At 46.1% G+C, this 26,259-nt stretch overlaps 1 protein-coding gene across 1 annotated transcript; it reads left to right on the top strand.

The window, feature by feature from the left end:
• Nucleotides 1-37: 37 nt before the first annotated feature.
• ARL3 (ARF like GTPase 3) lies at nucleotides 38-26,259 on the top strand. The gene is made up of 6 exons (XM_085307590.1): nucleotides 38-158; nucleotides 9,291-9,434; nucleotides 10,562-10,678; nucleotides 15,251-15,301; nucleotides 17,275-17,460; nucleotides 26,093-26,259. Exons 1-6 carry the CDS (start codon nucleotides 156-158, stop codon nucleotides 26,138-26,140), a joined length of 549 nt encoding a protein of 182 aa, XP_085163716.1. The 5' UTR covers nucleotides 38-155; the 3' UTR covers nucleotides 26,141-26,259.

Raw genomic sequence — 26,259 nt, 5'->3', positions numbered from 1 at the left:
GTGTGACTAGATAGAGGCCGTGGGGCCAGGCTCCGCCCCCCCCGCCGCCTGCCGTCGGCACGTTCCGTACGCACGGCGGGAAGCGCTGACGTTGTACGCAGCGGCGGCGTGTGCGTGACGCAGTTGCCCATGGTAACCCCGGAGCTGCGCGGAGGATGGTGAGTGGGGCCGGGGGCCGCGGCGGCGCTGCGGAGGGCCTGGCCGCCCGCGCAGGCCGCGCCGCGCCGCGGGCCGGAGCCGCCGGCTCCCCGCCGGGCGGCGGCGCCTAGCCGGGGCCTCACCGCCGGGCAGCTGGGGCTGGGCCTGTGGGCCGAAGACCCTGAGCTAGGGGCCATGGGAGACGAGGCCCCAACTATGGGGTCTGATGCCACGGGGGGCCTGGGGGCCGTGTGACCCAGGGACCCTGAGCCAGGAGAGAACCCGGCTGGGGTCCCGGTGGGAGCTGGAGACCGTGAGGGACCCAAAAGAGTGGATGAGGTACCAGCAGGGCCTGGGAGCCTTGAGGATGCTGTGGGGGCCTTGTTGGATTGGGGGCCRCACTGAGTGTGCTCTAGCTGGGCAAGGCAAGGAAGGCATGAGTGGAGTGTTGGGTGCTCAACAGATCTGGGGGTAGCATGCTCAAGTGGAGGGGCAAATCACTGACAAACAGCCTTGYGGTGGGTGTTTAGTCAAGGCAGAGGAAACCTAGATGGAAGATTGGATGTTCAGGGATGTGAGGMCTGAGACATAGAGTGCTTGGGGTCTTGAAGAGGTCTGGGAATTGGAGGAGATGAACAGCTTAATCTGGTGAGTCTCTGGCACTGACAGCCAAGTCAGTGTTGGCTGTCTAGGATGTGTTGGGGTGYTGGGTGATCTGGGGGGTTCTGCTAGGGGCTATAAATATGAGGGAATGTCTGGGTGGGAAAGAAGAGATAAGAGCACACAGTGGGAAGAGGTATGTGTGATTTTGATGGTGAGAGGAAAAAAAGGGTCTCAGGAGACAATGAGTATTCAGGAGGAGATAGAAATTGGTAGGGAGACATCTGGACTGGAGGGAGAAATGGGGATCTTTGATGCTGCAGAGGATCTAATCATGAGGAATCAAAGTTGGRGTGAAGCTGGATTGTGGAATGGGTGGTGGAAACAAATTGAGTGGAGATGTTGGAGTTGGGACAAGTGAAATGCTGGTAGAGTCCAGCCAGGATTGGTAGGAAGGGATGGAGTTGTCAAGTAAGTGAGGATGAGCAGATGGGTGGGTAAGAGAGTGCTGTGGTGGGAGAATGAGCCACGTGCTGAACATGCAGTGTGTGTGGACAGCAAAAGCAGAAGGAGAGAACAGAGCAGTCTGCCCAAGATGGGAGCTGTATTTTGTCTAAGAGCCTTCTGGWCACAGGCTTGATTAGTGCTAGTGGGCAGCATGGGAGGAGGCATAAATGAGCACAGCAAAGGCAGCTCCTCATCTTCACTGGATTAATTCTGGCTGTGTCCCCACCTGTTTCAGCCTGCTGGGCCACAGTGAAAGAGCCTTGAGACATGGTCTGTGGGCTCYGCTTTATTTTAGATCGGGTGATGATGGAGCATGTCACAGTAGACACTGAAGCCATCACAGGATGGACATCTGCTGTAAAGCTGAGGGCAGCTGCCTCCAGCAGTGCAGTGCTTTGTGGGACGCATTTGGCCTGCAGCTGCTACTAGCCGGATCTGCTCTTCTGCCTTGTGATGTCTCAATAAGCTGGTGTAGTCTGGGATCTGGCTGCTTTTATCCAAGTGCTTTGTGTTTAGAGAGAGTGGACTGGGTGTTTTCCAGTGCCTGTGTTATACGATATGATTTTTTTTTATGCCTCTGTGTCTATTTTCCATTTCTGGGAGTTGTTTTTTGCATTGCAGCATTTCTCAGACAGAGTTGATCRTACTTTGGGGTGCCTGATGGACTGGCTGGGCTGGGCAGAAAACTGGAGAGCTCTGTATCGTCTCCCAGGATTCTCAACTTTCACTAAAACTGAATACATCCTTAGCAGTAGAAACTCTCTGAAACACTAGTGAATATCTAAAGCAGATATGACAGCCTTGGGCTCTGGGTCAGCAATCAGAAATGATTAAGGCAGCTTGACTTAACAATTTACTGCATGTCATCTGAGCCACAGTAGCTGACTATGATCATGTTCCTGGCATGTCATGATTGCATTGGTAAGTGGTTAAAGCCCCTTCCATGCCTGCTTGCTCTGAGTCCAGTTACACGAGGGTTAATGCTAAGGTTTAAATTATTGCAGTGTTCATCCAAGTGAGTAAGTACGGAAGTGTCTTGTTCTGCAAACCACACCACCATTTCTCACAGCTGTGGGACAGGGGTGGTAGAGGTCATAGGTGGAGCACAGAGGGAAAGATGAGCCATGAAAATGCACGGCACAAGAGGAGCACAGTGCTGAAGTCTGTAGCTCTGCTAAGCAGCATGGGTGGTGGCCTCACAGCAAGAGTGAAGTGAAACTGAGTTGGATTAAAGGAAACTTAGCTTTCAAAAGTTTTGGAAAGGCTGTATAAAGCAGAGCTTGTGGCTTACTTGGTACTATAATAACAATCTTGGCTAGTGAGTTATTAATAAACATCAAGGCCACAGGATCACCTATGTTTTTTTTTTTAACTATTGATTGAAGATGACATTGTTGTGTCAAAACTGGGGTTGTGAAAGCCTGACCCCATTTTACAGATAATGAAACTGAGTCATGGAGTTATCTTGATGACATTAGGCAGATTTTGTGGGAGAGTGAAATATCAGCGTATCTGAATGTGTAGTCAGACATCTTTCTTCTGGTCTTGAGCCTATGTTTCTAAAGAAAATGGCATGTATTTGTTGTCTCATGTAGGTGTACCTGATGCTCAGAATTTGTTCCCTTTGTCTTTCATGGTTTGGAAAAAAGGCTGCATTTAAAATGGCTCTGTTTAAAAACACTTTCACAAACTCTAATAATGCCTCACTGCTTTAGTTTCCCAGTACAGTTGCATGTCATGAGGCTTTTTCGTTTGTTTGTTTTTAATGGTTGCTAGCAAGGTTAGTATGAGAAACTGCATGCAGCTAAGGCAGTGTACCAACAGCTGGACAAGACTTTGAAGCCCTCAAACCACCAGAGGGGAGACGAAGACTGTCAACACTACCTGGTGTTGGATGTTAGCTCTTCTCTGCACAGGACACAATGCCTCCTTGAAACTTGCTAAAACCAGAGGAGTATCATTTTAATTATGATGGAGGATTCATGCTGGTATTGGTTAGTATACAAAAACAGTGCTGTGCTGTGTGACCTCTTTGACAGAAAACTGTGTCAGTAGGTTTGAGCTGGAAAGACTCTTTAGGTGACTTGACTCCATTATATGTTAGATTTCAATGTAGAAAAGAAAGTCTGCATTGAATGACACCATATGGTGGAGACATGCAGCAAGCAAATGATTTTGTTGGGAGTTTTGCCAGAGTAAGAAGTATTGAATAAACTGTACTCAATAGATTAATTTACTTTGGTTGTATTTCGAAAAAGACTGGGTGATTTTATGACCATTAGTGACATTTGCAGTTCTGCAGCCAAAGATAAAGGTAATCAAACGTCATTCTTCAGGGCACCAGCTAATCAGTGCAGTTGTCAGGAAGGACTCCCCTCCTCCATCTCTGTGTGCCTAGAATTGTATACTGGACTAAGAATGTAGCCTCAAATACTGCCCACTGTTGAAGGCTGGGTATTAGGCTCAAACCCCTTGTCCTTCCCCACTTCAGCTATTCCTGCATGACTGTGAAACCATCACTTACACTTCTTCCTCCACACCCTGGCTGAACCTTAACTCACTATTTAAAAATGATGAACTACTATGTTACTTAATTAAAGTGATTTCTGAGCCAGAGCTGCACTGTGCGAAGTGTTCTGCAAACAGAACGAGGAGATATGCCCCACTCCATGGAAATATGTGCTACTTGAGGTGAGAGATAGCTGAGTGATATGAGTGAGGAGGATCCAAGACAGGTTCATACTTGGCATGTTGGCCACCTGACCCTCAACAAGGACTGTAGATGTGGCAGAGAAGGAATGAGCAGGAGAATCACAGGGTGATTTTATGGATATTGTGTGAGGCTTCTCCCATGGCTGTAAGAAAGGCACGAAGTGACTAGTTTGAGACTAGAGCTAAGCAGTGATGGGGCTGGCATCACGAGCCACTAGGAAATGGGAGCCGTTGTCTCTGTGGCAGATGAGCTTGGCTGGGAAGGGCTTGAACGGTGAAGACAGGTTGCTTGTGGTTGAGGAAGTGGAAATGAGGGAGTCCACGCAGGGGTGTAAGGATGGGGAAAATGTGGTTGCAGTGCCAGGCTGAGATGCTGAGCTTTGTGGCTGTATTGCATCTCAGTGAATTGATCTGATCTTAGCTAAATATCCACATTACTAGATAAGCAATAGCTGATGACAGAGGGCGGTTTTATTCCAAATTCATTATCTAAGCTTGTGGCTAATAAAGTTAAACAGAATACATTTACTTCTCTTTCCACTGTGTTCTTCAGTGGCTTGCAGACTGCTTTATCTGTGCCCTGTGTATCCAGCCTTCAGTACAAGGGGAAATTGTTCTTTCCATTATGGCGTTATATTGCCAATCTGATACAATATTTAAACAGATTATCTCAATGCTCTGTTTGTCCCAAACCAATTTTTGCTTTGGCCTATAAAGTGAATCTTTCTTTCAGTGGCTTCTGTGGTACAGGATGTAGTTACATGCATCAACTAGTTCAAAAGACCCATATACAGCATGGATTTAAAGCTGAATAAACCCACAAAACCCTTAGCTAGGACTATAAATGTCACTGTATTTTTATGTATGTGTATTTTTTTTTGAGAGAATGAGATTACTGCWTACAGCTATAACTGAAATACCCTTTGATAATTCAGTGGGTATTTTAAACCTAGCAATGATATACTTTCATAAAACCACACATCGCTGTTTTCTGAAGGATGTTAATAAGACAGTTAGCTTTTTTCATGCTCAATGTGTTTGAGTGCTCTTTCCAATTTAGTTGCATCTTTGACTTTAGTGCCCGTTCTGATTTCTTAGTTATTGTCAGGAATCTTTTTTTTTTCTTTTTTTTTTTCTTTTTCTTTTTCTTTTTGTATGTCTCCACTGACAGTCTGGAAAAAGCAGTCTTCTCATGGCTGACCCCATCAGTCTGTTTCCTCTTGGAGCTCAGAAAGAAAACCCTCTCCACCAAGGACAAAGATGTTTTTAAATAAGCCGGTACGATACAAAGCGTACAGTTTGCTTAACTCAGAGGTGACCAAGAAGCGGTTACTGGCTAACTGTCTCCAGCCTTGAGCTGCTCCATATTGCTGCCCTTCTCCAAAGGCTGCACACGCTACCACGCTGTGCTGTTCATTATCTGAACAGCATCTGCAGTTCCCTCCTCTGTTACAGATGCCGCAGTCTGCTTAGTTTTGTGCAAATGACGTGCTGCCCGGATACGCTCCCATGAATCGTCTCGGCAGCTCCTCAGCCAGGTAACGTCTCCACTGTCCTGCTTGAGACTTCTCCTGCTCCTCGCCCTGAGCACCCCAGTGGGTGCGTACCACTGACCTGGCTGACAGGCAGGCTTCTGACTTGAGCATCCCCTCTCCTCCACCTCAGCCTAGGTTCCTGCATCTAGACTGTTTGCTGTACCACTGCAAAGGCCTGCTCCTCTCATGTTGCTTTTAAGCATGCTGTTTGCACCAAACCTTGTCATTCTGTGGCTTCCCTACTAGGCATCTCCCATCAGCATCTAGAGGTCACTTCCTGACTCTAGTCAGCCCAAAATAGTTTCAGTGTTGTTTGCAAGCAGAGAAGTGCTAGTCCATCAGCACATGTATAGGAAAGGCTGCTTGTCCTACATGATGGTGGCACACAACAAAGAACTCATTTGAGTTATTTTTTCCAGTCTGCTAAGCTGTTAGGAAATGCTGCCTGTCTTCCTGGCTACTGTGCTCCTAATATCAAAAATACCCCAAAAGGTTAGGAACTGTAATGATATATCTATGCATAGCTTTCCTTATTCCGAAATATTCACTAACTGGGGGGAGAATGCTAGGTATAAGTTTTAAATAGTAATATTTACAGGGTATCAACAATTATAATAGCCAAAACTGGTTGATTTGAGTTGTGTGTACTGACCATATAACCTATACCGGCAGCTACTGAAATAAAGTCCACTTCTGTATGTTGGCTTGCTTGTCTTCCATCTTTTAAATCAGCTTACTTTATACCTTAGAGAATACTTTTATTTCTAAATATATCCTCTCTTCTATTGGCTACCCCAGATAATCCTGTGATCAGCCATGCAGCAGTGTCACTTGAGTAGAATACGGAGCGATGCTGATCGTTTTCTYGTAGGCTGTCGTACTAGCCCAGAAATAGCATCCGTCTACAATGGGAGAAGCTCTATTAACATTTACAACTGCTCCTCTTCCCGACCCCTGAAAATTGCTCTGTGGTAGATAAGCAGTACTTTGTAATACATTTCTTTGCGCTCAGTATTTTGAAGTTGAATTCTGAAATATAAAGGCTTCTAATCCTGATCTGCTCTGGGATACACTGCTCTGCTTTTAGCAAGTGGTACTGTGAATAGGATTAGCATTTCAACAACTTCTTTTTTTAACTGTGAGCAATAAACTAAAATAATAGGGACTGATTCAGAGCTCTCTGAAGTCGAYCGTACTTCTGTGAAAGATGGCTGTTGCTGTTGGGTCAGGCCCATAAGAATACAAAAATGGGGAATTTCACAGTCTTTCCCTGGAAAGGAGGGAGAATGTGTGAATTTTAGAGAATTCCTGCTCATGTGGGGTCTGTCCATACTGGATTTAAATCCGTATATTTACAAGCTAAGTAAATACAACTGTAAATTTGACTACAGGTGAAAAGAATGTTTGTTGTTAATCACGTAGTTAAAATTTGTGGGTTTTAATGATGTCAAGGGCACTTAGGACATGCATATAAATAGGTAAACACTCGAGGTATTTCTGTCACTGTTCCTTTCCTGCCATCAGACCTGTGAATGTACAAACCGTCTTCGTCAGGGCTGAGTATTAGCTGAGCWCTGTGGCTGGGGAAATGAGCTGTTGGGTGGGGAGGAGTTGCAGCAGTTGGCTGTACTGAACACGGCGCTTCAAATCCATTAACTGTGGGTCCATCAGCAAGAGCCAGCTGTAAGCATCTGGCCCTCGGGGCTCAGCACAAGATGTTGGAGGCCTGTACTCTTTGACTAAAAGCAGTTAGGGGATTTACTGTGCCTGCATCGTATGGGCACGGCATCTTCTACCACGCAGAACCCATTCCTGATTAACATATCTAGAGCTGGGCCTCACTTTCCAGTTCTTGAACCAGCCTGTTTATGGYCTAGCTAATATACAGGCAAAAGCCCAAGAAGCAGGGTAAGGGTAAGATTTCCATTCTGTTGTGGTTCCTTGCATGAGTTGTGGATGTCTGAATATCAGCTTTCAATGGTGCTTTTTAAAAGCACAGTCACAACTGCAATCATAACTTTGTACAAACATCCTTCCATTCCTTTTTTTTTAATAAGCTCCTCTTTTCCCCCCATCTCTCACAAACACGTCAGGCACACATTTTGAGCTGTACCTGGTAATTAAATAGATAACTGATAAATTATTTCCAAAGCAGAATTGCTAARAGAGGTAGATCAAATCTAACTTGCATTTGAATCTCTGTGTATTTTCATACCATGTTACTGAAAGCTTTGGCATCATCATCCGTAGTGTGGTGTCCCTTCTGAAAACTCCACACCACCTTTGTGCAGAGCTCTATCATAAGCAATCAAAAGCAGTTTTCCAAATGGTTGAGGTAAAGCTCTCCAGGAGCTGACAGGAGGGCAGTGCTGCAAACTGAAGGCCTGYTGCAGCTGTGACAGTTGTACTGCATCCTGCAGTTCTTTATCTTCAGGACAGGTTTCTGATTGCTGTGATCTGGAGGGGATGAGGAGCAACCTTCACGACTCAAATAGTCCTTGGTTCCCAATAGGAATATTTAGAGTGTGCAATTGCTTTTAGCAACAAAGCACTTCGTGACGTTAACTAATTCACCCTTGCAGGTTGACAAGAATCATTGTMTTCATTTTGCGAATGAGAGGGGAAAAAAAGCTTGAGAGTTGGGCCCCCATGGGTCCRGGTTTGTGCTGATATTTGAGCTCTGTTTCTGGCTCAGTCTTAGTGGGCTGAAGAGAAGTTATGATTGCCCTGCAGGACTTGTAGTCATGGGAATCGTCTGTTAGAGACTGAACTGAAATCCCGAGGGCTCCAAAAAGCTGTAGGCATATTTCTYCCCTGGATTTGCCATGGCTGTTATTAGTTGCAAGAGCACCTGTGTACCCACGTTAGTACATGCTATACAGAACCTCCAAGAAAGCATATCTGTGGAGCCGGGGCAGAAGGGTGCAGAGCAGTGCAGCAGCATACCCAAGGACACCCAGGCTGTCATGGACTTGCAGTCTAGTTCCGTGTCCTCAGCTTGTGGGGCTGGGCTGGGCAGCAAGAAATCACCCCATTTTGATCTAAATCTATTTCTTGCCAGGATCGAGAGCATTTTCCAGCCATTTTAGAGAGGTGCAGGTCTCTGAGTGGTGGCATTGACAAAGGTTTGGGTGTGCTGCTGTAACGTGCATGGCTGTAAATGAGCTGACCTGTATATTCTGTTTTCTAATCCTGAGTGATACTGTCAGCTCAGAGAGCTGAGCCTGGCTAATGACTGAAATCCACTGTGCTTTTCTTAGCGAGGACATGTGGTGATCTGAGATAGTTAAGTGTTACWTCCTGAGAAGCTGAACTGCACGTGCCCCATGGGTCTGGCATGTTTTAGACAGATAAACGGGGTTTGAGATGATCAGGGAGTTACTGTGAAAAGGACTGGTGCCAGGTACACAGTAACCTACAGTTAACTAGGAGGGAGATTAAATTAATGGGGTTTTCCCACTGATAAAGATAATGAAGAGCTTGCAAGGACTTGGGTTGCAGCTTCTACACATGATATCCTTAGGCACTGTCTTCCTGGCACAGGGAAAGCTGAACAGCTGTGTTATGAGCGATACAGCCAGTAGTTGCCCCACTGAGTGACATGGGTGTTTTCTGAAACCTGGTTGCCACTGCTTGAGATAAAGGAAAATTAGGGGGAGTGAGTAGAAGAGGAAATGGGAAGAGGGACTGCAGGAACGGGGATCAACCACTGTACAGAGCCCCTGCTAAGGGAAGAAGGCATGGCGTGGTAGGGGGGAGAGTGGGAAGTAACAGCTCTGATCTCTCTGGCTGATCTAGGGTTTACTGTCAATCCTGCGTAAACTGAAAAGCACCCCAGACCAGGAGGTGAGAATCCTCCTCTTGGGACTGGATAATGCTGGCAAGACCACGCTCCTGAAACAGTTGGCATCTGAGGACATCAGCCACATTACGCCAACACAGGTGAGGAAGGTCTCTCCCTGCCCAAGGCAGTTCTCGTGGTCCCACTTGTCTTGTACATTTGTGTGAAGCAGTAATGATTCAGCACAGGATTTCAGTAAAGGGAGAACTGGAGCCTGGTGCACCGTTAAGTCTGTGTGTTATCTGCCCTCCAAAGGAGCTGGAGGCTGTAAGGCCAGATCTGTCAGGTAGCGCAAACGTGGATGTGTGCCGTGGAGTTCTGCAGGAGGCTTTTGAGTCAGGCTGGTGTTACATGGGTGAGACTTTGCTCCTGTTTGCCCTTGCTGAAAGGGGGATGAGTAAGGGGGATGCAGAAGCGTCAGACACATCCCTATCTACTTGCATCTTTCATCCAGCCAGCTCCAGCTGCGTATTCCTGCACTCTGATGCCTCCAGCCCCCTTTCTTTGGGCTAGGGGGTTGGGGAGAGGAATGCCTCCAGTCAGAAGCACTGCAGCACTGCTCCTGCGTTGACCAGAGGAGGTTGCTAGAGAGCTGTGGGAGATGCTTCCCCCATGCCGGAGCTGCCTTGCAGAGCTCCCAGCCCCGACACCCCGCTTCCAGGCCCCTGTCCCCTGGGTGGTGTGGCAGCATGTTGCCAGCCCACACCACACCCTGTTTTTCTACTCGAATGCCCTTTCGATTGGAGCTCTAATTGATGAAATGGACCCTTCACATGTGCAGCTGTTGCTGTTTTAAGCCCAGCACTAGTTGTGTYGTGTTGAATCAAGCTGAGACCTCTGGCTTCGTGTTAGCTGGGACTCTCTACTCAGCTTTCACAAGCTCAAGCCTGCTTCTTGCAGCGCCCTTGTTTTTTCCCCGTATCTGCAGCTCTCCCACCTCTTCCTGCACCCACCCTGCTGAGCCCTCCCGAGCCACTAACTGCATCATGCGTCTCTGTAGCCATGACAGCATCAACCCTTGACCCAACAACCCAGGCAGACTGATGGGTTGGCGGCTAGGCTCACTTTTGCCAGCGCCTCTCCCACAGCTGATCCCTCTTTGTGGCTGCCCACCCCATCTTGCTGTCCATTGCAGGCATGGGATATGTAAGGTGTTAATGCCTGCCTGTGAATGTGATCCAGCCATTCAGGTTTATGCTCTATGTGGCCTTGTTTCTGTTCTTTCTAGGGCTTTAACATCAAAAGTGTACAGTCTCAAGGCTTCAAGCTGAATGTATGGGACATAGGCGGACAGAGGAAGATCAGACCGTACTGGAGGAACTATTTTGAAAACACTGATATTCTTGTGAGTATTGGCTGTAGTTGAATGCTGTGTTCATGTGATGGCTTTCCAAGGTCTCAGCCAGAAATTCAAGAACAAGTAATGTAATGTCCCAGTCCTCAGCAACACCATTGCCATTGTAATAGGAGTTACTCTGAGTGAAGCTGCAAGATTGGTTGGGTGCAGTAAGAAAAATAGAGTAATGTTTGGAGAAATCATTCAGTTGTATGTTTTTACTTTCACAGGACGGTGCTGGTTACAGCCAGTTCCTTCCCTCTCTTCTCAGTCTCTTTCAAATGAAAGAATGTGAACAACATGTAGTTTGCCCATCTATAGCTCCTTTCACTGGAGACTCTGAAGGCCTGTAATGGATATTAGTGACTAAAGTCTCATGTGTGGAGGTAGGTCAGTATGGTGCCTTTGTTTTATAGTTGGGGAAACTGAGGCACAGAAGACTTAAATGCCGAGCTTGGCATCAGATAGAAAAGCTTCTGGCTGAGGGACACAGAGACCCGTTGTCTCTTCCTTTGGTCTCTTAATCACAAAACTGTCCTTTAATGTTTTTGACATCTTAGCTACAATTACCTTACAATTAGCTACAGTTAACTACAGAGTGCAGGACCTCTATGTTTCCATTGCAGAGCACGTTAGTCCTGGGACCCTCTGAGTGCTGCCCAGACTAGTTTCAAAGAGCACCTCTAACATGCAGCCACTTGTGCCAGGATGGAGACAGACTGGGGGCTCCAGGAGTCTCTCCCAAGCTATATTGCTAGCAGAAGCAGAGAAAAGGCCATTTAAGCAAGCTTTGCAGGTTTCCCTGTGGGGAAGTGGGAAGCTCTCACTCAAAGATGCCCTTCCTCCCTGTTATCACAGACATGTACTCACTAATGTGTTGGGGGAACTCCAGTGCATTTCACAGAAGGATGGGTGTAGCTAGTAATGTGACTCTGCTCTAAGGCTTATGTCAGGGTCCTAAAGAGCCAGGCTATACCTGGAGGCTTAGAAAACATTATCCAAACTGAAGCTGTTGTTTAAATGGGGCTAAGAAGTCCTCAGCAATCTTCTGTGTGAATCCTTCCTATTCACCCTTAAGTTAATTGGGAGTCTGGTGCTTGAGGACAACCACTATTGCAAAAACCTGATTGTCTGATTTTTGCAAAGAGTAATGATGAGATCTTCCTAGGAGGAGAAGGCAGAGAGGATTTTTCTTTGTCCTGGCTTTGAAAAACTAGCAGAGTGGACTTAACATGGTCCTCTGTGGCAATCGAGAAGGGGAGAATGGCATGGCCATGAGGAGACTGTGGCTGTTGAGTCTGAGCTCTGCAGCTCTGTGCGGTGGGAGGCAGTAGGTAAGCAGATCAAAGTCAACACTGCAAAGCAGCAGCTCGGGGATCTTTGCCTGCTGCATCAGGTGCTCAGACTGCAGAGGCTGTGCATCACGAAACTGTAGCTGGGAGACTACAGATGAGCTACAGACGAGCAAAGACAATGAGCTACACCAGTCTGTGGGTCTCCATTAGCAGGTTTGAAACCACCCTCTTCCCAGTATGTGCTTCCTAAGAGGTGCAGAAATAAAGGTRAATTTGAAAACTGAAGGAGATTAAGGCAGTTGTTCCCTCAATTCCCCCTGCCCCAGTTAAAGCAGTGTACCGGGAAAACCTATCTTTTCCTATGAGTAAGAAAAAAGGAAGATAGAAGAGGAATCAGTTTGGGGGAAGCAGCAGTCTGAATTCAGGGAGGGAGCAACTGACATGCATGTGGTTTAGAGTTCCCCAGCCCTCATTCCCTGCTGGCCACCTGGCAGCCAATCTCAGACTGGGAGCTGTTTGCATGTTAGTGCATTGCTTTTCTRTGGTTGGTATGTCTGTGCACACGAAAATAGAGACAGCAGCTAAAACAATGGAATTGGTACATGCTGATGACTTTCTTCTGCTGGTCCTCACCCTGTTTTGGCCAGTAATTTATCCATCTCACAAGCCTGGTGCAGGTCATGCCTCTATTTGAGCCAACTTTTTCCTTGTGTTATTTCTTCATCCAGCCCCACCACTCGCAACCCACTTAACTCCAGGTGTTGTTTAGGCCTGTTGCTCTAAGGAGGTGCCTGGCTCTAGGGGATCTGCTTTCTCAAGCTCTGTTCCTCCAACACTCAATGTGTACTCAATGGCTGTTCAAACCAGAGATCCAAACCCTAGTGCCAGAAGCAGGCTCTTGTGTGGGCCTGGCAGTAGAGGGAAGATGGAGATAAGATATGCTACAGTTCCCAGGACCCCCTGCTTCTGTCTTCTAAACTGTGTTGCACAAAGCAGAGAGAGGACCCTCTAAAGGACTTTGAAAAGCAGGAAGTGATTGCAAATTCAAATCCATGCAGGTGTCTTTGAATGAGAGGCATGTCTTGCATCACGCACCTGTGATATTTGGAAGCCTAACCCAGGCAAATAAGGTGTGGATATTTGGCTGATTGCATATTCAGACAGGCACCTGCAGCTATTTGGCACAGAGCTTTCTGGTTTGGAAGCCAAATACATACATACTCTACCTTCTCTGTGTTGTGCTTTTGTGGCTTTTGCCCTGAGCACTGTTGTCTCCAATTTTAATCTTGCAAGACAGCACCCTAGCAAGGAACAGTGGTGCAGGAGAAAGTATGGCTGATGGGAACTCGGAGGTCCTCCTTGTCAGAGTAGCGCTGTAATATGGGAGGTGCTGCTTTTCAGTTGAGAAGCAGCGCTCTGCTATTGCATTCATGCGTTGCTAAGCTTCCCCTGAGATGTCCAGCAAGAGCACAGTTGCCAGTCCAGTTTTACCTCAGAGCACGACTGTCAGCCCTGCAACTTACTCCTTTCTTTTGGTCTGTGCTTCCTATCCCAAATGGGATGCATAGGGGAGTGCAGAGAGGGCAGGTCTAGCTGATGCATTAGAGAGGCACATGCTTGAGATCACACGGTGGGGAGAGGCTTTGTGTCACGCAATGCCTGCCCTCCGCTTACGCATCCCCATGCAGCTCTGTTGAGCCCACGGCAGATTCCCCAGCCTCTTTCAGTGAGCACCAGCTGGCCTAGGAAGGACCACAGACCCCAAGCGATCAGCAAAGAGGCCCACAGGGTTGCTGGGTTACTTTCTTTTCAGGCCTRTCGTGCAGGTTCTCGTGCTGTGTGTTTGGTCCAGTTTTAAACAACTCTAGCACTGCTCATTAAGAGAGCACCTACAGTTTAATAGCTAATTGCTGCAAGAGATCTTTCCTCCCCCTACTCTTTGGTCAAAATTATCTTGGAAGTGTGGAGTCTTTTGCAAGGACTGCCTGCAAGGTTGCCATTTATCTTGATGGCGGGGTGCTGTGATCATCTCTTCCCTGAAAACCAGGCTGACACTTGCTCCCTGTAAGCCACCAATGAGCATGAAGATGGCATGCTAGCAGCTTCAGTCACTGCTGATGGGAAATGGCAGGGACTGGAAGCAAAATGCTCAGGGTTTGTCGCCAGTCCCGTCTCTGTCCASTGCCCCGGCATCCTCCTCCTCTAAAAACCTTCTCGTACCCATGCAATGAAAATGGGGCCTYAAATGAATCGTGTCTGTGAGTGTTATAATGAGGTTCCCCATTTCTTTAGATGTAGCTTGATGCCTGTGTGCTCTGAACCCCAGTAGTGTTACTGGGGAAAGGGGATGTAGCTGGAATTACTAATCACATATCTAGGGGGATCTTACAGGAGACTTTCAGCCTGTGCAGACATAAAACTGCCTCCYGTGGAAAGGCATTTGCCCCGAGAGGGAGTTCATTACGGAAAGAAATTATCACATACCACACTGCTTGCAGGAGRTGGCAACCTCTTCCTGAAGCAGGGAGCCTGCAGGCCAGCATCCACCATCCTCTGTACCAGGGGACAGGTGTCTAGCTGGGGTCCCCCTGTGGGCCATGGGGTGTGGTGCCCAGCCCTGGGGGGTGGCACTACTTTGCTGTCATGCTTTGTGAGCCAGATGCTTCCTGTCTCCTCTAAGCTCCTGGTGGAGAAGCTGGCAGCTGAAGGCRGTCTTGCAGACTGGATCCAGCCCCCTCCCCTCTCTACCCAATCCTGGAGGTAGCGGTAGGGTCACCTGGTGGAGAGAAACTCKGTATCCTCAGTATATTCTTGCCTCATCTGACCCCTGAGTACCATCACGCATCTTGGTGGCTTATAGGGGGTGATCTGTCCTACTAGAGGGCAGCATGGCCTAGGCCATCAGTGCGGTGCGTGGATTTCATGTCTGCTGGGGTGCATGGCTCCCCAGGCTTTGCCGTCCAGAGGTTGGCTGCAGCCTGGAAGCTGAGCAGCTGTAAAGATGACGGGTAGTGTACTGCTCTCTCCAGGTGACGTGCTGCGGAGGTAGTGACAGCATCCCTGGTACTGGCACCAGCTCCTTTCTGATCTTRGCCATCCATTCCCTGCCTGTAAAAGAGGTGGCTCCTCTCTTTTCAGATCATCGTGAAGTTTTGTCWACATTTGCTATAAATAATACCTGAGTCTTTGTCCTAAAAGCATTATTAGGCTCCATCCGTGTAAGCACATGATGCTATGGAAGACTGTCTTCTGGGGAGAGTAACTTTTCCTCTTATTTCTTTTTCAGATCTATGTCATTGACAGTGCAGATAGGAAGAGGTTTGAAGAAACGGGTCAGGTAAGTTACTTATGCCCAGCTTCCTTTGAAGTAACCGAGTGCTTCTGAGTGGCCCTTGCACACAAAAGTTAGGAAGATGCTTTTGTTGTTTATGARGAAATTTGCATTTCAAGAGAGACTTGCTTTTCAACATCAATGCAGATTATTTTTGTAGATGTGAAACAAGGAAAATAGGTAGCCTAATTCCACTTAAATGGAACGTTTTTCATTAAAATTATACAGTATAGCAAATGTAGCCTAAWACAGAAAGCAAAAACTTTTGTAAGTCCTTTAAGCCTTGCCAAACCAAGACCCTGAGGAATCCTATTTTCTTATTTACAAAGTTGAAATGGAAATCATATTGACTTGATTATCTTTTGGATATAATTAAAAAAAAACAATAACAAAAAAAAAACTTTAACTAGTTAGGCCAGAAAATAAGATTTTCATTTTTCAAAAGTTTTGACATTTTGTAACATTTAGTATTTTAGAGTGGAACAAGATAGGATTTTTGAATTTTCTGTTGTAAAATTCAGAAAGTGACAGTGTCCCGAAATAGCCAGCAGCAGATTTACGCCCCCCCCCCCCCAAAAAAAAAGGAAACGTAGGTTAAAGGCCTCTATTCTGCCTCTTTTGGAGGAGGCACTTGCTCTTTTATCTCAAGTCTCATGGGAAGACCCTAACAGCAGGACGGTGGGTTGTCCTTGGGGTGTGGGGCGGGAATCTCTCTCCTGTTGGGTCTGTTTCACTTCATATCAGTAATTAAATATACATTGGGCAAAAGAGAGGGAGAGAAAGCAGAAGCTTAGAGCACTTGCCTGAGTCAGGCGCAGTCAGCCTGGACCCCTCACATTTCCGCAAACAGTTTTGGTTTCAATAAATCAGCCATGTCAGATGAAAGACCTACTTTGCTGAAAAATTCCCAGCCAACTCTGTTTATAACTCTATTCTCTCATTCTGGTTTCCAAACCAAACATTACTTTTGGGGAGGGGGGTGGAGTCAGATTTCCGCTGCAGTTAGTATCTCCCAGACTGCATTCATTTAATCCAAGTTTCTAGTCAGTGCTTGAAAGATGTTAGGACAGTATAGAGTGTGTGAAATCCTATACAGGGAGCCCGCCAAAATCTCATTTACTCATCTGTCCATAATGCCAGCAGTCCCTACAGGTTCAAATTCCACTGGATTTGCCATATGTTCACAYAGGGAAGTGACTTGAGACTACGTGCTTGTTTCATGTGAGGCTGTTGCACAACCCTAGATGTGAAGTATTTCAGCCATCGTTGATCTACTGCAGATTCAGATTTGAGCTATTGAAAGACTGTTTGAGTCACCCACTTTTGAGTGAACAAACCCATTTCTGAAGATGCCACCCGATGTGTGCTGTGCATAAGGAGCCAAAATCCATCCATTAAAACTGATTTAGCTTGTCTTCAGCTAGCCAATGCCTACAAAAGCATCACTGCTTTCTTGTGAGAAGGAGACTTCCATTTCGGGGGTGGGGGGAGGGAATCCTCTCCTGCTCAAGTTGCAGTTTATAAAACTTGGAATAAAACCCCAAACTCATTACTAGCAAAGATATCAGGGCTGGTTGTCAATGGCAGCTCAGGTACAAAGGCCAGTCAGGCGATAACTTAAGACAGACTGCTTGTACTGCCAATTCACATGATTTTTGCTGTTTCATCAATTTTGATCTCCAGGGAGCAGGGACTGGTAAAACACAGAGTTGTAGCCTTTAAGGCAACTGCTAATTTCAGACTAAGATGAAGATTTTTGTAACCTGTAATTGGAAGAAATTGCTTTTGAACTTTGGGCACAGATGATTGTATACTTTTTTTTTTGCTCTCTTATAATAAGATCTAGGCTTCACTGGAAACAGTCTTTCAGCATTTGCTCTAAATATATTTCTAATTAGAGACAACCACTGGTGGTTGAAGGTTTTCTTCCCTTCAATCTCTCCCTCTTTTCCCCACCCCCTCCCTTGTAAATGATATAGGAGCTGGCTGAGCTTTTGGATGAAGAAAAGCTTAGTGGAGTCCCCGTGCTCATATTTGCTAACAAGCAGGATTTGCTGACGGCTGCCCCTGCTTCAGAGATTGCCGAGGGACTGAACCTCCACACAATCCGTGACAGAGTCTGGCAGATCCAGTCTTGTTCAGCCCTTTCAGGAGAGGGAGTACAGGTGAGGCTCCGGAGGAGGCTTGCTGTGCCAGCAGACCATCTGTGATAAGTTGTTGTCTGTTGATCTGCAGGGTGGGGCTGCACCAGCAGCATCGCAAAAGAGGGTCGGCGCAGCCAAGCGCGTGGGGCGCGTGTTTCTTCACCGGTGCTAAGAGGAGGGGGAGCGGCAGGCCCTTGGGATCTCTGCTTTCCTGGGAAGGGGGAGAGCAATCACAGATTCACCTCCCCACCTGGAACCCCTTGGTCAGGCCAGATGAAGACATTGATTTATTTTAAAGAGACTGCTGTCAGGTTAATCATTTTCACAAAACAAATCGCCTTTTACTATTAACCCCTTTGACTGTTACAAGTGTGCACTTCAGAAATCTGATTTACCTTCGCTACTAATGTCATTTGGCATTTTGCTCAGCTTAGGCGCCAGAGAGAAACCGATCAATTTTTTTTGACCCAGAGAAACACAAGAGCCACACATGTCACACAAGACCACTTCTAATGGCAGCGTTTGGGGCTGCGAAAACCCACAGAGGGGACTGAGCTGTGCTCCTGTGCTGAACTGTAATAGCTGTGTCTTATGCTCCTGTGCTGTAGCCAGCTCCTGCAGTATAGTAGCTCTTTGTAATGTAAATGGGACCTAGGTTTGTTTATTTCACTTTTAGGCTTTCCTGAATTAATGAAATATTTGCAGTGCTTGCAATCCCAGCAGTCAGAACTCCCTTCACCGTTATTTAAAGGAACAGGATCACGAAGACATTTATCCTCACTGCAGATTCTCTAAAACCTTGTTTGCAGATGCTACAGAGCTGTTCAGGGTAGTCAGATCTCAAGCTGAGTATGAAGAATTGCAGAAGCAGCTTGCAATACTGAGTGGGCAGGAAAATGGCAGATGAAATTCAATGTTGACAAGTGCAAAATAATGCACATGAGGAACAACCCGAAATATACACGTGTGGTGATGGTCTTGAAATTAGCTGCCATTAGAGAGAGCAGATCAGTGGGAATGGAAGTTTAGTGCTCAGCAGAGATGAGAAAAAAAAATCAGTGTTAGAGAATTATTAGAGAGAGAGCAACATCCCAGAAAATTCTTTGTATGTCACAAGACAAAGGCGCAATGGGGTCCACAAGGGCCCACACCTTTAACATGACATTCACTTTTTCTCCCTGCCCTCATCTAAAAAGATTCTGGTAGAAGTAGAATCATAGGCTCTGAAAACAGATTAGGTTGAAGGGTGCTCTGGAGATCTCTTATCTAACCTCCTGCTTAAAGCAGGGCTAACTMCAAGTCTAGAGGGTCTTGTCCAGTCAAGTTATAAATATCTCCAAGGATGGAGATTCCACAACCTTTCRAGGTAACCTCTTCCAGTGCCTAACCGCCCTCACCATGAAAAATGTTGTCGTTATATCTAACTCAGAAGTAGGAGAGATTTCAGGATCTTCTGTCAAGAATGATCAGCAATACAGTGGTATCTGTACACAGGGAGAATAAATAGAATAAGACTTGCAGCTTGAAAGAGAGAAGACAGAGTGGGAACATCTTATAAAATAATGTGCAAAAAAGGCAAATAGACTATATGGCATTTTTCACATTGCTAGAGGAAGGGGGTTCCTAATGAAATAATTAGGCAACAGTTTTTAAAGAGATAGACATGCTTCTTTGACAATTGCATGGTTAAATTGTGGCTTTCATTGGCACATGATGTTGTGGAGACCAAAGGTATCAGTGGGTTCAGAGAAGGATTAGGCGTGAGGAAGACATCCTGGGGCAGTTACTGACCCCCAAGATGTGGAGGCAGCTTTTGAACAGTGCATCGTCATGGCCATGGGCTGGGAGGGGTCTCATGTACTCTTTCCTTTGGCATGCAGAAAAGGAATGCTGGCCTGGAAGGACTATTGGTTTGACCCAGTACAGCAGTTCTTGTGTTTTAAAATTATTAACCTAACGTTTACACCTACATGTAGCAGATGGTGTCCTTCAAAGGGCCTTTATTTAGTTAGCTAAGATACAAATTCAGCTATGTTGCAGCCAACTTTGTGAAAGGCTTCCACTCTGTGTTCTTTATTTTGAAGTGGTGCTGTTAGAGTGAAATACATTCCACAATTGTAATATGTACTCAAGGGCAAAACCCTCCCGAAGAAATGTGATCGAGAACAAGAATGTAACATTGCAGTTCACATGGATGCAGGCAGGCTCAGGTCACCTTCTTCCCTCCTGCAGGCCCTCTCCTACTTTATGTAAGTCCAAATTAGCTCTCCAGGTGTGAAGGGGCAGTAAAACAGCAGATGAAATTGAGGGAGATGCTCTGGATGTGGAAGAATTAAATGATAGAAAATGGCACTTTCTGTTGATGAGCCTTGAAAAATGCTTCCTTCGTAAGCTGATCTACAGCCTCTCTAGAATGGCCTRTCCCACTTCTTTGCCGTTAGCTGCTCCTTTGTGCCTTCTCCTTGRTGAGTAGTGTGTCTGTACATATTCAAGAGTAAAATACACAGCCTAATACCTTCTGCCAGGAAAATGAAATCCACTTCTGCACTTATTTCCCAGAAAATAGAAGGCAAGAGCTAAACTGTTAAAGTATTTGTAGGCTTATGTATTTTGTTAATCATGTTAATTTAGATGCAGGCCAGATAATGTCCCGCTTTGTTGTCCCCAGTCCCATTGCCCAAAATATTGCAGCTTATTCCATAAATGATTATTGCAGAAAGGTCAGGRAAGTCACAAATTCTCTGCAGCTTGTAGAAAGGATGAGCTACATTTCATAACTCCAGCATGGTCAAATCAGATAGCAAGAATCTCAAGCCTCTCCCTTTGCTTGGAAATTCATTGAACAAAATATTTTGGGAGCTGACTTTTAAACTAAACACGATCAAAGGTTTTACTTACAACTAGATCAGCGCAGGAAGAAATGGTGTCTTCATCCCTAGAAATCTAAGGAGAGGTCAGCATGCTGAAAATTTAGGGGAATCAAAGAACTACTTCTTTAAAGAGTAAGATTAAGAAAGATGTTTTTGAGGATCGTGGTACGCTGCCTGTACACCGGTGGCTCAGAAAGAGAGCTCTCTGCGTAGTTAAATCTCAGGTCACTGCTTTAAGAACTACTTTGAGAAATGACACTGAGTGACAGAAAAATAAATGAAGATGTAGAAGCATCAGGTATTCAGAATGAAAGCCAAGGAGCGAGCAAGCTAACCATCACTGCTGATGGAATATATTAGCTAGAGTAAAATAGTAGATATCTCTGATGGATTTTTGCAAGGAAAAGTGGTGGCATATCTAGAACTGACCACATGCAGGAGCAGAATTTGTAGGGGAAGATTTTTGTGATAGCTCAAAGGAAGAGCAATGAGCAAAGATAAATAATGCCAATAAATGAAGGAGAAATAGTTTGAAGGTCATTTAATTAGTTTAGCTGCTAGCACCATGGTGTATAGAATTGGGTAGTTAAGACTGGGGATTTCAAGGTTAATGAGATTAGATTATGGATAATAGAATGATATAAATTTAGAGAATTTAACTATTATTTGAAATGGGTTATTTAATAAAACTGTTAATTAAGGAGGGAATCCATATTACCATCTTCTCTTTTAAAATTAACTGTTGGGGCTCTGAAGAAGGGTCCCAGCAAAGTCCTGGGCAGGCTCAGAAGAGAGGTGACTGGATTAACTGGAAACCCCATATTGTGTTCCCTGGAACCCAGCTGGTATCCCACGTAATGCTACAGAAGACTTCATTACCTCCCAGCTGAAACCATGGGCAGCGCTTGTTTTGTTAATCAGACTTCATGGTGCTRTTGAGAGAGGAGTGACATCCCTCATGCTTAGAGGCTATTCGAAGCAAACCATTTGCTTGGCTCTGATTTTATCCTTTAGACCTAGTCTGCAAAGCAGGAAAACCTTTTCCCCATGATGCAGCCATTTGGACTCTGTCTCTAGGGTGGAGAGTCCTGCTCCAATGCAAGCTGAGACCCTTGCATGTGATGTAGCAACCAAGGGAGGTGATTGCCAACTCCAGCAATGACAGTAAGAGAAATGCAAGGGAACTGTTGCCTCACAACAGCTTTTGGTTGCCACATAGGCTCTCCTGAGGTTGTTTTGTGACCCGATTGTCAGGTGTGGTACTTGGGCATGCAAAAGCTATGTATGCTTTTCTCTGGCTGTCCAAGGTTGGGTGATAGCAGGCAGGACTCTTCTGCTTTGCTGCCTGCCATCTTGCTGGAGGTGATTTTTAGGGGCTAGGGTGTGTATTAAGTATGACTCAAGGCTTTGGAGCAGTCTGTGCTCTGCAGCTCAATACTTGTTTGAAGCAAGAGCCTCAAATCGAAGCAGCAGGAGCTCGGCCCGCCCCGAGGAATCGCCCTCCAGAACGATGCTGCAGCGTGTTGTGTCCAGAGTCTCCCAAGCATAACGGTTCCCTGGAGACCACTAAAAGCCAGTGGAAATGAGTGTGCCCACTAAACTTCTCTATTTTATGCTGGGGTAGTCAGGCCCAAAGGGCTGTTTGAAGGGCTGAGCCACTTTCTTCTCCTTGGCTGTTTGAGCCCCGTTGAGAACGGAGCCTGAGACCCAGCTATGCTGGTGCTGCAATTTCAAGTTTTCATAAGGGCAAGATTCAGAAGAGTCCGCCAGGAATCTTGTGCGCTGTATCCCCAGGCCTCAGCTTTGTCCTAAAGATGGCTTAGCCAGGGCAGGCTACGTGGGGATCTTCCACGTTTTAACAAGGTTTTGTAGCTACTTGTAAATGTGATTTAAAATCCGTTTTGATGACTGCAGCTCTCCTGGGGTAGGCAGAGCTAGTGCTTGCTGGGGAAAAGCAACTGGGTTTCCAAATTGTAAGGCAAAATCTTGTGATTTTTAAGCAGGTAAGAAGGGAGTCTACAATGCAGCATCAGGGATAGTGTCTCAGGGAACATGAGGAAAACTAGCACCCATGCAAAAAAAMAGTAAAAAACCCCCTGTACTTGCAGGCATCTGAAAAAGCCTGCATGTATATGATAACTGGATGTGCAAAGAAATGAAGGATAATGAAGGCAAAGTCCTAGGTTTGCAGAGGGAAAAGAAATTTACAGTTAAAATAACATGCACCAAAAATGCTAGAGATGGACAATTTTGCACTTGCCTGACCCAATTTGTTATGTCAGACAGAGGATTACATGAAAGGATTAAGCTTTGTYGTCCTTAAGGTCACATTAGGGGGCACAAGTTTGTGGCCTTGCCTGATCCCTGGCTTGCAGGGAGCAGAAATCGGGAGGCCTTTTATGGGGCGGAAGGAACTCATTCACTGGCGTTTGAAGTCAGGCTACTTTGTTCCCGCAGCCGCAGAGCTGATAGCGCAGGCAGTAGGTGAGCGGAGCGGCGTAATCTCGAGGAGGGCTTCAGCCCTCTCCTGGGGGAGGCTCTGCCCGCCCCTTCCCGAAGGGTTGCACCGCTCGCCTGGCGCAACAGCAGATGCGACTGCAGCGAGGCGGGGCTGTGCCAAGCRGCGTTGCTCCGCGAGGTGCATTACCCTCTTCCCTGGAGTCCTCTCCCTTTGCTTTGGTAAAGTTTACTGGCTGCTTGTCAAGGAGCTGAGAGCGCTGAATCTCAAAGATCTGAAGTTTTTTCCCTGGCTAAGTTTTCCCATGGCTGACTTGAGGCTGGAATACTAATATTGTATCAGTCTCCATCTGCAGAATACCTGCCAGTGTTTCTGTGCCTCAACAAAACAGCACAAGGACATCTATCAAGATCTAAATGTTACTGTAGGGATTGTGCTTTCTGCGCAGAGCCATCTTTTAAACATGCAGATATAGGGGCAGCGTGTGTAGGGACAAAGGATGACAACAGCTGACTCCTTGTGGACTTGATGCTTTCAAGCATCATTTCTCCTCCTTCCTGTGTGCTTCCTCTGTAGCAGCTCTTTCTGTTTGTAGCAGCTTCCCTGGATTTTTTGTCTTGCCAACCCTTTGTCCCATTTCAAATCTTAGGTGGAAAAACTGCAAGCATACCTTTTAGTTCATTTTGCTTTCCCTTGCATTTGTCCCTCTGAAAAGTGTTTGGAGACACTGTAGAACATGTGCCCTCCCACCCCCAAAATGGTTGCACCAGAAGCTATGGATGTGGCTGAAAATGAGGAAGATGTCTCATGCATACTTCTTTGATGCATCAAGCACACAGCTGGGAATGTTCATTTTCTCTTTATCACTGTCAGGGAGGTGGATATTTACAACTAAATATGATTTTCCTGTCAATTACCTCATGCCACTAAAATCTATTCCTGCTTTAAAAGTTTGGTGACCTACTTATGTATTTCAAGCCTGTTTGGGTTCACCTTTCCTCTTGCATTTTGCTATGTCATTCTTTTGCCCTTGTTATATGCTTGATGCAGCCAGGCTCCCAGCCATGGTAAATCTCATCATAAACTCTGCTTTATGACCCTCGCCGCACTGGTGCTAAAATGGTCTGTCTTTCCCCTTCCTGAGCTCCCTAATGGCAGCAGGCAGAGTTTTAATCACTGTGAATTCAGGTTGTGGTCAGATTAGGTAGAAGATAGGATGCATGTTTGTTGTTTTGCAGTGATGTATTGTTTCTGGGATTACTGTGCTGAATAGCAGAGGGTGTCAGCTGATATTTATTACTTTAAGCTGTCTCAGCTGTTCTGGTTCAGCAAATAAACCTACATTCAAAATGAATGAGGAGCTCTGCTTGCCTTGTATGCCATGATGTGTGCAAATGTGATTATTGCTTCCGAGGCAGGGGAAGCTGAAATCATTGTGGGAGCATTTTTAGTTRTTTATTTATTTTTACTCTTTGCGAGCGATCATGCAGATTTCTGAAGCGCACAATCAAGCCCGAAGCTCGACACCTCTCCTCCTCGCCCCATTGTTAAGCCCTGGCCTTCCACACGCTGGGAACYGCTCGCTCCCGCTCTCTCTAAAGCGATAAGCTTTAAACTACGCTATTGATTGCTTAAGGCATTACATGTTTTACACCTAGGTTATCAGTGTTATTGAAAGGGGGAGACACAAAGCTACTGGGCCTTAAAATGAATCCACCTCTCGTCTTTTCCCATTTGCTCTGAGGATTTCAGACAATTTGTTTTACACTGATCTCTGCTGTGGAGATAAATAAATGAAACTGGAGACATCAGCCCTCCCCAGGGTTAGATTTAGAAGCGTTATTAGTAGAGAGCCTCATGTGCACCCYGGTGCAAACTGGGCTTGCTTATTCTTTATTTAACAAGCAACAAGGGCCGATTTCAAAAGTTGCTGCTCCCCTTCAGATAAGAAGTGTCACATAGCACAGCTATCAAGGTAAATTGGTATTTTCAAGTGAGAACCTCTCCATTTCTGATTAAGCCCTGAGGACTCCCTCTCTCCTCTCTTAACTCTTTAGCTCCTCTCTGCTATGGCCACCCCGTTTGTTGCTGAGAGGCAGCTCAGTGGCGTGGTCATGGCTCACTGGATGGTCCTGCTGCGTTGWGCCTTTGGCCATCTGTCCTTGGGGGAGTTGAGCTCCTTGGCAGCCTTTTGGTTGTTTGGGAACAAGGGCACAAGAAGGCAGCACCAGTGCTTCCCCGGGGTCAGTGGCAATGGTGGCCCGAAGACTCTGGTCTTTTCTAGAGTTTCACTATCATTCTAATAATCAAAAAATGATCATTAAACAAAACTCCTTCAGAGCTCCAAGGTGACTTTTGCCCAATTTACAAGCACGAAGGTGTGTTGCTCCCCTCTCATTCGCAAAAGCCTACCTGCCTGCCTTCTGCCCTGAGCATCCCTGTCAGCAGAGATATGCAGTACTTAGGGTAGTAGGTTTGACAGGACACAAATATGAGAAACTGTGTCTTGCGCTCCATTCTGTATGTCCCACAACAGATAAGTGACGGGAGCAGATAAAGTGCTGCTTTGCCCTTCAGTAGCATATGCCATTCTGGGATCCCAGCAATAAACTCAYGTCTCGGTTATCCACAGCAGAAGTGTTACTATCCTGCTTGCAGAGGTCAGAGATGTAGCTCACATGTTTTTACAGAAAGAGTATCTCAACCTCTTAAAACTTGACCACATCTATCCTCACTGAACGCTTGTGAAATAGGCCCATTACAAGGCCCATTTTCTGGGATTGCCCGAGACACAGGGAACAAAGAGTCCAGACCCAGTTATTTCAGTGGTTTTTGTGGATCTGAGCTGAAGTGATTTGACCAGGGTCACACAGGAACTTGCAGCAGAGCAGAGAATTAGAGCCATATTCCCAACAGGGAGCTGACTCTATAGCCAACAGTTCCCTAAATCCATAGTCTCAAAGGTAAGATGACTTRCCCAAGATTACACAGATCATCTGTAGCCAAACCTGGAACTGAGCCTTGATCTGCCACCAACATAGCTGGACTGCAAAGTGATCCTTCCTCAAAGGACCTAGATACTGTGACATGATGGGACAACGATGCTTTTTACAGACAGAAGAAGGATTTAATAACCTCTCTGTGATAACATCCACTGAGTGACAAAGCACTTGTTTTTTACACACACTGTTTTTTGGGATCAGAGGGCAGGTGTGGGGCAGATGGGGAGGCAGAGTACTGTGCTTGCAGAATGGCAGTCACGTGGGGGACTTTGGGGGATTCCTATTCCCTTTGCTGGACTAACGTTACCTTTTTCTGTCTGAAGGACGGCATGAATTGGGTGTGCAAAAATGTCAATGCAAAGAAGAAATAAAGCGTTCTGAGCCGCATGGAAATGGAGGAGCGGTGGGAGCAGAATTCTAGCCTGAAAACACTAATTTGCTGCTTTCTGACCAAATGTTTTTCCATCTGTGCACAGCTACAGCTGTTAAA

Source organism: Rhea americana, unplaced genomic scaffold, assembly GCF_003343005.1.
Source record: "Rhea americana isolate MKP2758 unplaced genomic scaffold, rheAme1 scaffold_104, whole genome shotgun sequence".
Classification (NCBI taxonomy): Eukaryota; Metazoa; Chordata; class Aves; order Rheiformes; family Rheidae; genus Rhea; species Rhea americana.
This window is presented reverse-complemented; position numbering and strand designations above follow the sequence as displayed.

Coding starts and splice junctions, on each gene's coding strand:
- ARL3 (XM_085307590.1), top strand. Junction 9,435..10,561: donor GCCACATTACGCCAACACAG/GTGAGGAAGGTC, acceptor TGTTCTTTCTAG/GGCTTTAACATCAAAAGTGT. Junction 17,461..26,092: donor TTTCAGGAGAGGGAGTACAG/GTGAGGCTCCGG, acceptor TTCTGTCTGAAG/GACGGCATGAATTGGGTGTG.